This window comes from Trachurus trachurus (genome assembly GCF_905171665.1).
Source record: "Trachurus trachurus genome assembly, chromosome: 5".
NCBI lineage: Eukaryota > Metazoa > Chordata > Actinopteri > Carangiformes > Carangidae > Trachurus > Trachurus trachurus.
The window spans coordinates 35113625-35127695 of record NC_139896.1 but is presented as its reverse complement, the minus strand read 5'-3'; the positions used below and the strand labels follow the sequence as shown (position 1 = coordinate 35127695).

Sequence of the window (14071 nt, the reverse complement as noted above, 5' to 3'; positions counted from 1 at the left end):
AACTGAACTGGCTTCGCATCATTTCTATGCGATCAATCGTCATTTCTTGTTTATATTTCTCGACATTACTATGAAATTGACGGTTATTTCCAGGCTATTTCTAGACATTATGATGCAATTAATTGTAATTTCTTGACATTGTCACGTAATTGGCGGCCTGTAAATTAAAGGGTTATCAAATTATTTTCTCCTCATTATTTAAAACCTATTGTAAATATTTATCAACTGTTCAAACTGTTTTTTACTGCTTTTTGTCAGTCACCATGTGCATCCCCTCAGCCCAGTGCTCAATGCTGCTATACAGCACCACTAGCAGGCCAAACAGACACAGTGTAGCTATGAAATAAAATCTATTTATTTAAATCACAAGCTCAACACTCATCCTGATGGCAGATGATTGTGGGTATTTCTCTCACCTCTCCATCCTCTTCCTTCACCACATACTGAGCCACCTTGAAGGAGCTCAGGTACTCATTCATGTTCTGAATCTCTGTGTCTTCGGTGGCGTCCTGGCTGCGGTCCAACAGCTTTGAGATGGCGTCGTCGTCATAGTGGATCACGTTGCCCTCCTCGCCGTCTTTGGTGTCACCACCTATTGATGAAAAGACTTACAGAAAATGAGAGGGTTTGTAAAGAGGAGGTTGCTGCTACTTGTAAACAGAGCAAGAAGAAGCACAATTTCTGTGTTTGAAAAGAAGAGGCTAAATGGAAGCTTATTATCGGAATAAATGCACAGAATAGCAAAACCTTTAAGTGGCTCAACTAAGATGTGATTTGTTTGTTATCATCAAACAACTCTGAAGTTTAATAATGACGAAGCAGATTGAAGATCAAGTGGAAGTTTGGAAGTTTACTTAGAACTTTTCTGGATTGAGTTCGGCTATCATAAAACAAACCAAAGATATCAAAGGATGCCAGCACACCAGATTCTCTGTTAAATCCTCAAAGCTAAAGAAAACATTTGGAGCGGCGACGTACGTACCCATGTTTCGGGCTGCCTCAATTTCATCTTTGAAAAGCTCCTCTGTGCCAAACTTGAGGATGTCATCAAGTTCCTGTTTTGACATGGAGCCGGTTTTGGAGCCCAGGCCGGGCCGGACCACTAGATGGGTCAACATCATCTTCCTCTTGGCCACCTGAGTGATCCGTTCCTCCACCGAGCCTCGCGTCACAAAACGATAGATCATCACTTTCCTATTCTGGCCGATACGGTGGGCCCTGCTGAAGGCCTGGGGGAGCGGAGAGATGGAGTGAGAGGGAAAACAACAGAGATGACTTGGCATTAAACACAGCTGGTTAAATAGCAAACTGAAACCAAAGTGCACATCACATATTCTTTGTGAAATCAGTACTTGAATGTCATTGTGAGGGTTCCAGTCAGAGTCGTAGATGATGACAGTGTCTGCACTTGCAAGATTGATGCCAAGACCCCCAGCTCGGGTTGAAAGCAAGAAGCAGAACTGCTGAGCGCCCGGCGCTGTGACAAAAACCAAAGCACAGAGTGAACGTGTGTGTGGGTTAGAGAGCGAGTGAAAGGCAGGTGGAAGAAAACATGCATCTTCAAAAACACACCCAAAAAGTCAGTGGATAGTCCGACTCACCATTGAAGCGGTCTATGGCCTCTTGCCTCAGGCCTCCAGTTATTCCTCCATCAATACGTTCATATTTATAACCTTCAAACTCCAAAAAATCTTCAAGCAAATCCAACATCTTGGTCATCTGTAAACCAAAGATGCCATAATAAATGTATGTGTCTGATCAAACTCATTGAAATTATAAAAAGATATTTGGAATATCTGGTGATTTATCACCTACAACTGGCACTGGCATTGGAAAGGCTAAAACATGGGGGACTGCAGATGGAAATTAGCCTCAGAGCTAAATCTGGTGTATTTACATATTGTATGTTCATGAATATGCAGAGTCCCAGTACAAATAAACAAATAACTGAAATGGATGGCTGCATGTTTTACTGTTTCATAGCCATGATCAGTTAAAGCCGTGGCCTCGGGCCTTAATGCAATATTTATTCAAGTATTACCTGAGAGAAAATGAGAACTCTGTGTCCTTCATCTTTGAGTTTTTTCAGCATTTTCTGAAGCAGCGTGAGTTTTCCTGAGGACTTCACCAGTAGGTTGCCATCATACGAACCATTGGGTAATACAGGAGCTTCCTGTTAGAGACACAAAACAATTCCAGACATGAACTGCTGAAATATATGAACACAATCAACAGTATTATTGATTAACAGGTACACAGTTTCCTAGCAGAACAACTTGGGTTAAAGAATAACAGGTAAAGAATAAGGTAAGGTAGCCATAGTCTCCTTGGAGAGAAACTCTAACTGTCCCAGAGACATTCATCTACTTAAGTATATTCTGTGCTCAGTATTATGATAGAGTATATAATCAGTTCAATATGCTGCCTCACCACAGCAGCCACAGGGAACAGGTAGGGATGGTTGCAGCACTTCTTCAGGTCCATCATAATGTTGAGCAGAGACACTTGGTTCCCTCCGCCTTTGGAGTTCAGAGCCTCAAAGTTTCGCGTCAGAATAAACTTGTAATATTTCCTGAAGGTCAGAGAACAGATATCAGAGTCAGGAGAGTGATGAAAAAAAGAAAAAACACATCATCTAATCAAAATGCTCAGAGCATGGTCTTGGGGAGTTAAACCAATACCTACAGCAACCTTAACAAACTTAAACTTAACTTAAAAGACCTTTATTGTCCTTACGGAAATTTGTGCTACACAGCAGCTCCACAATCCCCCACATTCCCACTCAACACATATCATACTTTAAAAAGTCTCCTCCCGTTCCAGTCAAGACAAATCATACATTAAAAAACGTCATACGTATAAATAGAATTAAAAGTCAAAGTGTATGCAAGAGTCCAGGGATCCTGTAATGTGTGAATGTGTGTGCAAACAAATGTTAACAAATATAAGTTTACTCCATTTTTTTGTTTGTACTGAAACTCAATTATACAGTTTCATAATCATTTTAACAACTGAACCCTACCATGTCATTTAAAATATCCTGTGTGTAGGAGCTAGGTTTTATCAGATGGCACAGACACCAACAGTGCATCCTTTTAATATCCCTTTAATATGTCTATTATTACTTCTGCATGGGGCTGAGCTCCACTCTGACGATCAGCTCTGTCTTAGCAGGCATGTTCTTGAAGACATCAGCCTTCAGCCTCCTGAGCATGTGAGGCCCGAGGAGGTCGTGGAGCTTCTTGATCTGGTCCTCTTTAGAGATGTCGGCAAACTCCTCCAGGAAACCATCCAGGTTGCTGTTGGGAAGAATTGAAGAATTAAACGAGGTTACGGTGCAGAAAAGACTATTTCTTGCTTGTCAACTTTATACGATACAACAAGATTTGTCGAGGTGTTAATATAAAGAGGAATCTATTTGAGGCACCAGTGAGGAGCTACTGGAAAAATGAGAAAAAAAAGGCTTACTTGAAGCGATCTGGGGTGAGGAAGTTAAGCAGGTGGAACAGCTCCTCCAGGTTGTTCTGTAGAGGAGTCCCAGTCAGCAGCAGCTTGTAGTAGATCTTATACCCGTTGAGAATTCTGAAAAACTGGATTTTATACAGGATATGATCAAAGAAAAGCAAGAAAACATGTCCTGTAAACTTTTTCCCCAGAATATTTATTTCTTTTTCATGAACATCTCATGCTCATATCTGTCAGGGTCCCTCCTCCTTTCCTGAAAAGCTTCTGCAGGTTTGCTTCAGTGGAGTGGATCACTAACTGCTGCTATCAATGCCAGAAAGGCTGTCATACCTTTGATTGATTGTTCTTCAGTCTGTGGGCCTCATCTACCACCAGGCAGGCCCAGGTGATTGAGCCCAGAATGGCTTGATCTATAGTAATCAGCTCATAGGATGTCAGCAGCACATGGAACTTGATTGGAGTGTCTTTCTGCAGAGGGAATACACAAAGAGTAGAGGAACTGAAGCCTTGGAAAGTTGAGAGACCTTCACCCAAGGTAAAACAACACACCAATGTATTCTTTCATGTTTGATATTTCAATTTAATGAAATGGATGGCTGGATAAAAATATTTTACTGCCCAAGTAGTACATGATATTTGGATCATCCCCAAAACCAATAATACAGAAAGTTTTGGGGCAGTGTCTGCAATTTCTCATATATCTCTAGAAATAGTGGACGGAAACTTACCAAATTCAGACCAAAGCCACTTGAGAGATACAGGCAATTAATAATTAAAAAATATTTATATTTTAAAACGACAAACAGATGCCATGAAAATGAGTCAGGTATGGGAAGTCTTTGTGGACTACATAAGGGGTGTGATGCCATAGAAGGGTGTAAGGCATGGTTGGAAGGATAGTTGCATGTAACTGTATTTGTTTACTTTGAATGTGTATGAAGCATGAGGGGTGCCAGGGGTGGGGGCTGCCTTTAAGTTGTAAGATGAGTGTTTTATTTTTTATCAGTGTTATATTTTTTATTTTTTCAGATTTTTTTATTTTATTTTTGTTTATCTTCGTCCTATCTATCTATTTCTCCTTTTTACTTTCTTAAAGAGACTATTAATTTGTTTATGTCATACCTGTAACATTTGAAATGTCTGTAAAGTTATGTTAAAACAAATAAAAATTTGAATGACAAAAAAAAAAAAAAAACATAAGCAGAAACTGAATGTATTTTTGAAAATGTAAAATATACTTATATGCATGCCTGAAATAATAGAAATAAGAAAATTAAATTACATATAAAAGAAATATCAATGATATGAAAAAACATAGTTGTCCATCTCAGGTGAAGGGATGTCAAAAACCCATCTACTAAAAGAGGATTTCGTATGTGGAACCATAGGGTCAGCTGGTAGAAGCGGTGATTTATAAGCGTCTCGGTGTGGTACTGAATAGTCAAGTGTGTGTGAGACCGTGACGTACCTTCATGCGAAACACCTTACGCCCTGATTTCACTGCGCTGTCTTCGAATGTGAACTCGTTCTCCCTGATGATGGCTCTGCTGTCTTTGTCCCCGGTGTACGTCACCACGTAGAAGTCTGGAGCCCACATCTCAAATTCCCTTTCCCAGTTGATGATAGTGGAGAGGGGAGCACTCACCAAGAAAGGACCTTTAGAGTGACCCTGAGAGACAGAGAGAGAGAGGAAAGACACGACTAAGAAACTCTCACATCACCGAAAGAACATAGGCATATGGTTTAATCATTTACTTCACTCTATGATTTTATTTAAGTGTATATCTTGAGCCTATACTCCCATTCATATCACAGGGATTGATCCTACTAGTCTTTCCTTTTACAGTACATGGCACTCAAGGAACCAGAATGGAGACTGATACAAACTTGTTTAATAGAGGATTAAAAGCATGGTTAAAAGCAAAACAACAATGCTCACATGTATAAATATGGACTTTTTCATTGTTACTATTTTTACTGTTACGATCATGATTTCTGTTTGCTCAATCTCCTCTCGTTGATCTTGTGCTCTGTATTTTTTAGTATGCTACTGTCATGATGTAGTGTCATGCACTTGGTTTTATCTTATACTGTTGATAATATGTTCTGTGCTTTTTGAATAGCTGCCTATGGACTGGTGTTGAAAAGTAGCACATGTGCTAAACACACCCAAGCAAAGCATCTGTTCTGTCCACTGGAACAGTCTCAATGTATTTGTGATGTCCATATCAAATAAATAAACATAACATAACATAATGTGATATACAGTATGTTATGCAATATGGAGATAATAAAGAGAGGACATTGTCCCGGCCTCACCTCCTTATAGAGTGAGTAGAGAAACACTATTGTTTGCACCGTCTTCCCCAGGCCCATCTCATCAGCCAGGATGGTGTCTGTGCCCTGAGCCCAGGAGAACCTCAACCAGTTCAGACCCTCCAGCTGGTACGGGTGCAGGGTTCCTCCAGTGGCGTTAATGTACCACGGCTGATGTTCAAACTTGATGGTGGGCTGGTGATTTGAGCATTTTGTAAAGTAATCACACAAGTTATAGTCGAACATTTGGCATAATGTAAATGAATAATAATAAATACATCATTAAAGGGACAACGAGGAGTTTTGGAAAAGCGAAGCATTTTCACACTACATTTATGAGCCTCCGCGCGCACCGTGAAACTCTTTGACCGGCGCAAGACAGACTCATGTTTTCATTCATTAAGAATTAAAGTCAGAGGTTGGAAGACGATCACATACCGTCGTAGTTCTGACCATAAACGGAGATTCGGCGGCGTTATTCTCATGACTCGCCACGAAACCGAAAGTAAAGAAACGCTGGTCGGCTCGACCAGCATCTCCGCCACCACTAATAATAACAAAATAACCATAGAGACAAAACCATATATTTATCGAAAATGGGCCCATTAACAAGTGTGGGTAGCAGAGATTCATCCACATTAACGTGAGACTTTTTTATAACCAAATAGAAACTCCTCGTTGTCCCTTTAAGTTACAGCACATTTCTCACATCCACAGTATCACTCTAGATGTGTTTACTATAGAAAGCTGCAGCTAATAACAATGAGGTCTGTATTCCCACAGAGACACAGGTAACTAGGGCAGCTCATTGGACTATTAGTGACCTAAGTGCATCAAAGTAATTCAGCTTACGTCTATGATGGGAGCATCAGGAGGGACCTCCCTCTTCTGATGGTCCTCTTTCAGCTTCTTTCCTTTCCTCACCACCAGGGGGCGTTGATCTTCTCCTAGAATTTGCTCTCTGGGTAAAAAAAAAAAAAAAAAAATGCAGCAACATGATGAGCCAAACAAGTGGAACTGGGGAATCAGGCAGGACTGAACAGGAAGAGCAGCAGATGTAGGCATATGCCTTTGTTTATCTGCGTGTGACGGGGATTTATCCTAGTTATCCCTCCTGTCGTCTCCGCACCACTCAGACATAAGGCTAAGCACATTCAGAGATGCCGTTTACCCACCTGTGGTCCCAGTAGAAAGGTTTATTGTTGTCGTATTCTGGGACGTCAAAGTCGTCCACCTCCCAGGTGCACTGGTCATAGGGCAGGTCTCTCCACTTGATCAGATAATGCACATCACCGTCCTTATCAAAGCTATGGGCAAGAACAAACATAAGCAAAGACAGGAGACTCTTGACATTAGTTAATGAGGTGTGACATAATGACATATACAATCACATAATGACAGTAATTTATCACTTCCTGCAACTGTAGCAACCAAATAAGGTGGTTGAGATGTCACGATTATAGATTTTCTTGGTACGATTATTGTCAGATAAATAATCACGATAATCACGATGATTACGATTAACAACACTATGAATGTGTAAAATCAAATAGTCAAAATATCATTGCATTATCAATTATATAAACAAATTATTTAAAGTATCTATTAATATACAGTAGGACCAATTAATAATCCTTCAGATGAAATTTTTTTTTTAAATCTTTTTTTTTCTTATAAATGAGGCACTAACTAAATTCTTACCAGTTCAGTGTTACGTTAGGTACATTGACATTAACATAATTTAACCCAGTTACTGTGTATTTACCTTTACTCTGGGATACAAAGCAAGGTGGTTAACTTATCTCGCAGGTGATGATTCATATGGTTCATAATGTTGCGTAACTTTGTTTACATTCTGTGCGAGTTGTGCTGATCTGCCTACATGGTTCCGACATAATCTTTTTTGGAAAGTGGCGGTATTTAGGAACCTTTACGATTAAATAATTGTGGCATTTAATACCGCGATTAATTGTGAAGACAAGTAATCATGACATCCCTAGGACTCACATTTCGAGAATATTGTATTTCTGCCAAAGCATAATGCGTAGAGTCAAACATATGATTATACTGTATACTGAATATGTCAGAAAGACATGTGTGTACATGATCAGTTACAAGCTCCAACACAGGCCTGAAACATGTGGAAATGACCATGTAGCTGTTCTGTTCTTTCTAAATATCCCTCACAATAGACTTTTCCTCTCTAAACTGAAATATGATGTGCTGTGAAGAGTAATCTCCATCTATAAAAGCAAGATGAAAGGGGGGATAAACCACACTGAGCTCCAGCTTATCGTCAAGAAGTGGAGACAGTGTGTAAAACATCTGGATGAAAGAACAGACACCTGTGGTTGAGTATCCGGTGGATAACCATCCACTCTGGTTTAATGCCGTAGCGGTAGAAGCGCTCCTCCATCACAGCGTACTGGGGGTCTTTGCTCTTCCTCTTCTCGCTGTTCAGCTCCTCCTCTCCGGAGCCGTAGTCGTACGGCGGCGGCTCGTCCATGTCGTTCTTTCGCTGGTAGTTCCGGTACATGACCGTGTGATACAGCTCCAACTGCACACACACACACACACACACACACACACACACACACACACACACACACAGACACATTCACAGCATGACAATAAGTTCTGCTTATGTTTTGGTTCAGCACAACCTCTGGTGAAGGAGGCTTTAACAAGAATGTAATATTTAATGTGGCACTGCATGGCAATGAGACTAATTTGATTCACTGTTCAAAGTTCCAGAAAGGATTTAATGAAGGGAAGACAGAAACAAAATAAATTAAGGAAGCTGTATTGTCGCTAAATAAGGGACACTAAGAGAGCCAAATCTGAAAACAACCAATTGTTCAATCATCAGTAAATGAAATGTCAGCTTGAGTTGCTGTCTGAAATGCTCACTAATGACAGCTAAACGGTTATAGGAACCTGCATTATCATTTGTATATTAAACTGCACAAGACGGTCCAGGGGAAACCTGCTCTGAGTGTCCCACATTCGGAGAGGACACGTCGCTCCTGTGGCCAAACACAGCACAAGTGTTAATTGGAGGTTCTCCTGTGGCATCTCACCTGCAGCTCGCTGACCCAGGAGCAGTGCCAGTATGAAAGGCCGGCCCACTTCACAAAGAACTCCCTCTCTGGGTGGCCCTTGAGTGGGGGCTTGGTCAACGGATCATTTGGCTTGCCATCAGGGCCTGCAGGCAGCTCAGCTGGTAATGGGGGTTCGCCCCATGTCCAGTGCAGAATCTTTTGTACTTTACCTTTCAAGGGAGGGCACTGAGGAAAAACACAGAGGTAATGTGCACACACATTCTTATGATAAATGCTACAGCTCACATAGCTGGTGTGAGAAAATCAAATGCCAACTGAACATGTAATTGCAAGATTTAAGCCGACACTGCTTTTGTCAAGCTCTCTCTCTCTCTCCAACCACCTCATAAACGATCTCCAACTGACTTCTGTTGCCATCGGCACTAGAATATTATAAAATGAAGTACACAGTACAGATTTAGCTTCTGTTTGATCCCATAACTCCATAGCAATTTCCACAGAGCAGAAACCAGAAATTCAACACTGTTAAATGACAAACGTTGTTCCTTGTAGAAATATAAGTGAAGTTAGGAGAATTACAGCCAGAGAAGTTCTTGTAAATCTATGTGGTGTTCAGGTGACACACTGGAGTAGGTTAAGCATATTGAGATTGTAGGGTTGAACGTGTACTTTGTATTTGAACCCTATTTTCACAGCACAGGCCGAGGTGTGCAGCCTGAACTCACCATGCATCGGGGACACAGCCATTCCCCGTTGGGGATCTCCGGCAGAGGCGGGTTGAGGCAGTGGATGTGGTAGGAAGATGGGCATGTGTCGCAACACAGCAGCTCTCCTCCATCTTTACACACTCTGCAAAACTCCATGTGGTCGTCCTCTTCCTCACCTGCAGGCTCCTCCTCTTCGTCCTCTTCATCTTTCGCCTCCCACTGGATCCCCTCTTTCTCCTGAGGGACATTATCAACACACAGTGAGGTTACAAACATACTCACTGTGTAAGCTATATGACATTCACTGATTATCTTTATGTCATTTGTTGTTGTTTTTTTACGGAAACGACCACAATAAAGGTACATTGTGTAGGACTTACTCCCATCTAATGTTGTGGTTGTATATCTCAAGAAACTCAATCCTATTTTTCATGCTGCATTCACGTGAAATTGGGCAGACGGCAGACGGACGACAGCCGCTGCACGTAACGGCATAAACAAGCCTCTATGTAAACAAGTGGTCCGTCAGCACGAGGCAAAACAATACACCTGACAATATGTTGTCATGGCGATGTGGTATTGTTTTACCGGCTTTCTCTGGACTTTTGTGATTAAAATGACATCTGGTTTGTTAGCGACGGCCGTCTGCCCGACTGCAGGTGAATGCAGCATCAGTGTAACGCTCCATTCCTCCTCACTGCGTTACCGCGGTGACTTTTCACAGACGCCACCTCCACCTGAGCCGACAGCTCCGGTGTCTCCGCTGAGTTTCCGTGGTTTCCTACCGTCACGCTGCCACTGAACGTAAAACATGGAGACACCACATGGCAGCCAGCACCGAGCTTACCCGCTCCATGGAGATATGAATGATATGAACGGCTCATTCAGAGCTGAAAGGAACACTTCACTTTGTTGATGGGGGGATTACTGATTAGGGATGTCACGATTATATATTTTCTTGGTGCAATAATTGTCAGAGAAATAACCACGGTACTACGATTATCACGATTAATTAATTTCACAACACTATGAATGTGTAAAATCAAATATAGTCAAAATATAATGACATTACTCATTGTTTACACAAAAGTATCTATTAATATATGACTAATTATTAATCCCCAGGGGAAATGTTTCAAATATTCAGGTCATAAATTGTCATCTATACCAAATGTTTACGTTTATTTTCATGTTTTTTTTTTTTTTTTTTTTTAGTAGAAATGACACGCTAACGTTTAAATTCCTACCAATTCAATGTTACGTTAGTTAAATGGACCAGTATCTGTGCATTTACCTTTATTTTTGCGCACATCTGCCAATAAGGTTCCAACATCAAATTTTTGTGAAAGTAACGGTATTTAGGAACCTTTACGATAAATTAATTGTGGCTTTTTATACCACAATTAATCATGAAAACAAGTAATCGTGACATCCCTATTACTGATTAATGAAAAACAGACTTTTAAACGAAATAATCGATTTTCGTGAATAGATAACAGGAGAAGTTACACAATGTCCCTTTAACTTATTAACCAAATGACTTTGTGATCAAATTTTTGTCCTTCATCTTGGCTTTCTTACCAACTGCAGATTGTAGATTTATAAAAATGTATTAAATAGAAACCTTGAAGCGATAACTTGACTGGCTTCACACATAGTGAATACTGACAACTAACAAGACACAAAGGGAGTTCTTAGCCCTCAGTATCAACTGCTGCTGCCGTACTGTACTGAGGTCTTGAGGGGAAAAAAGTGTCTCTGCTCCAAGAAACTGTGATAAATATTTCAGACTTTTCTCTCTAATCTTTCCCTGCTACTTGTGAAATACAGGATACTTTTACCCCTTCACAGTCAGGTATATGCAGCCTGTTATGTGGGTGTTTAAGAAGATGTTGCCTCATTTTAAGTCTGCAAAGGTTGGGCACCACTCCTGTAGATAATAGCTCAGAAAAGCAGTGGCGGTGTGCACAACTCCAAATATTGAGTAGGAAACTGTGTCGGGTTCACAGAAGAAGCTGAATAAACAAGATAAAGACGATGCTGGCACTTGAACTTGAATATTCTTAACATTTAATATGTGATAAACAATGAACATGTTTCGGCTGTAAGCTATCATCAGCATAAGAAAAAGACGATGAGATTAGCATAAGTTTATATTTCCCTCCCTGAAGTTATGAACCTGTTAATTTCTCTTATTAGCATAACATTAAAAAAAAACTCCCAAAAAAATGTTTACACTTCACACTAATCAACTCACACAGTGCGGACAGCTCCATTTGCCCTCGGGGGCCTTCTCCAGCTCAGGGTCCAGACAGACCAGGTGGTACGCCCGGGGACAGGTGTCACACAGGATGATCTCCCCCCCCTGCTGGCAGACCTCACAGTAGTCCTGGTGGTCTGTCTCATAGCCGTCACCGTCTTCCTCTGGAGTAGGTTCAAAAAAAAAAGTTAACATAGGTTAGTGTGGCCATATGTATTTTGATTTCCAAAAAAGAGGACAGTCGACCTGGGGGGGGGAGTTGTCTAAAGGTAACAGGTAGATGACAGACAGAGCCAGCCCAAGGCAGAAGCAAACTAAGCACCTGCTTAGTGTAACGTCTGTCGATCCCTTGAGAAATCTTGTGTATTTACAAAAACCCTTAATTGTTGTGGTTGCACTTTAAGTTGTTGTTTCACATTGGTGTCGCAGTTTGTTTAAAACCAAAAAGAAGAAATTATAAATTATGACGTTTACAGCAAATGCATTGGCTATTGGTTTATTTTGTTACTTTTAGTAGGCCCATATGACATTTAGTTCTAGGCCTATATCACTTTGAATATTAAGTGTAAATCAGCCCCAGGCTGCACTTTTGGCTGAATTAATATCATTTCAGATTAAAAACCATACTGTAGATGGGTAAAAACATTCGACAGATTAGAAAAATTTTAATCAGTTTGTAGTAGCTAGGTGTGTAAATGATCAATAATCTTATTATAATATTATTGGCAACAACAAAGGCCCCATGGAGGCTTGGGCCGGCCCTGATCACAGATAAACATGGCTGTATTTAGAAAAGAAAAAAGAAAAGGAAAACAGTGACTACGTGTCAGCCGCCGGCCGTTCTTCTCCAGAACACACAGATGTGTATGAGCGCGTCGCAGAGCCGCTCATACAGAGGCAGCCTCTCGGGAATTACGTCAGAGACACAACAAAATACCGGAGTATTCTGTGCAAAGCGCCAGTCAAGTATGATTAATGGTCCCATGAAAAACAGTGAAAACCGGACATTTTCATGAATTTATAAAACCTGCCCGGACAGGACGTAAAAAGTGGACATGTCTGGGTAAAAGGAGAAGTTTGGTCACCCTAACATAGGTTATTCCTATGCACTGAACAGTCTTTGAATGCAGCTGCTAAGCTACTGCTAAATGTGAATGAGACTCCAGAAGTGTGAAGGAGATAGCTGCTTAGAAAAGGCTTTCAGAAAAGATTCCCAATATAAATGATATTTAAAAATACATCACAATGTCCTTGTGACCCATAATCAAACAGTCTGGTTTCATTGGGATTTTGGAGGGAGAAAAAAAAGCACACACAGACACACACACACACACACACATACCACGCGACCACACACCACAGAGCCACAGCCGCAGAGACAGCAAACATACTTTTCCTTTTTTTCCTCCCACGCCGGGCCTTTTTCTTGGTGGCTGCCCCCGAGGTATCAGAAAGCACCGAGGCACTGTGGATGCTGATGTCATCAAAGTCGGACTCCTCCAGGAAGTCCTCCTCACTCTGGGAAAGGACACACACACACAAACTGATGAGCTGAGCCACACTAAGAATGAACATGAACCGACTTTCACATGAAGCGCAAACAAAAGTCTGGTCACTTTGATGTCACGGATAAGATGTAGACAAGGAGAGGAGCTGAGGGAAAGTAAAAACAAAGCGTACCGAGGATGCTTTCTTCTTCTTCCCACTTTGACCAGACTTTGATTTTGTCTTCTTGGGCTTCGGTTTCTTCTTCACCTCCTTTACACTCTTGCTTCTCTTTCTAACTCCAGGTCCTGAGGCGCACAGACAACAAACACGTTAAACAAGTGCTATTCTTTCTATTATGTTCCCCCCCCAAAAAAACCCATGTTCTGTCAGTGTTCACTCGGCCTTACCCTTCCCCTCTTTGGTTTTGGCTTTTTTGATTGGCCCCGGCTGAGAGCTCGGCTGGCTGCTGCTGACAGACGTTGGCTGTGCCACGGTAACCGTTTCCACAGCGGCGGCCACAGCGGCGGCCACAGCGGTGGCAGATGCGCCTTTGAACGGGTTGTTGGCACTGAACTCTCGCCACTTGGCCCCTAACACCGTCATCATCTTTGACATGGGAATCTTCGGGTTCTTCTTGGCAATGAGAGGCCTGAGTGAGACCGGGGGGGGGGATGATGGGATGGGGGGGGAGAGGAGACAACAACAACGGCAGTTTTATTGTGTCACCCTTCATTCCCGTTGATGTCATTTCTACTTCCCTTAGTGCTGGAGGG

General features: G+C 41.5%; 1 protein-coding gene across 1 annotated transcript in view; it reads right to left on the bottom strand.

Moving 5' to 3' along the window:
* The window catches only part of chd5 (chromodomain helicase DNA binding protein 5), a gene marked incomplete at both ends in the record, with an annotated part of 53400 nt that overhangs the window by 22724 nt on the left and 16605 nt on the right, over positions 1 to 14071 (bottom strand). The window contains 20 exons of the mRNA XM_083971031.1: positions 417 to 592; positions 983 to 1229; positions 1353 to 1477; positions 1602 to 1719; positions 2042 to 2173; positions 2431 to 2572; positions 3126 to 3299; positions 3469 to 3590; positions 3796 to 3933; positions 4934 to 5134; positions 5785 to 5976; positions 6634 to 6742; positions 6957 to 7088; positions 8127 to 8338; positions 8862 to 9068; positions 9569 to 9787; positions 11808 to 11974; positions 13202 to 13328; positions 13491 to 13603; positions 13706 to 13947. Coding sequence (XP_083827157.1) covers positions 417 to 592; positions 983 to 1229; positions 1353 to 1477; positions 1602 to 1719; positions 2042 to 2173; positions 2431 to 2572; positions 3126 to 3299; positions 3469 to 3590; positions 3796 to 3933; positions 4934 to 5134; positions 5785 to 5976; positions 6634 to 6742; positions 6957 to 7088; positions 8127 to 8338; positions 8862 to 9068; positions 9569 to 9787; positions 11808 to 11974; positions 13202 to 13328; positions 13491 to 13603; positions 13706 to 13947 — 3295 coding nt within the window. The remainder of the gene's footprint in view (positions 1 to 416; positions 593 to 982; positions 1230 to 1352; positions 1478 to 1601; positions 1720 to 2041; positions 2174 to 2430; positions 2573 to 3125; positions 3300 to 3468; positions 3591 to 3795; positions 3934 to 4933; positions 5135 to 5784; positions 5977 to 6633; positions 6743 to 6956; positions 7089 to 8126; positions 8339 to 8861; positions 9069 to 9568; positions 9788 to 11807; positions 11975 to 13201; positions 13329 to 13490; positions 13604 to 13705; positions 13948 to 14071) is intronic.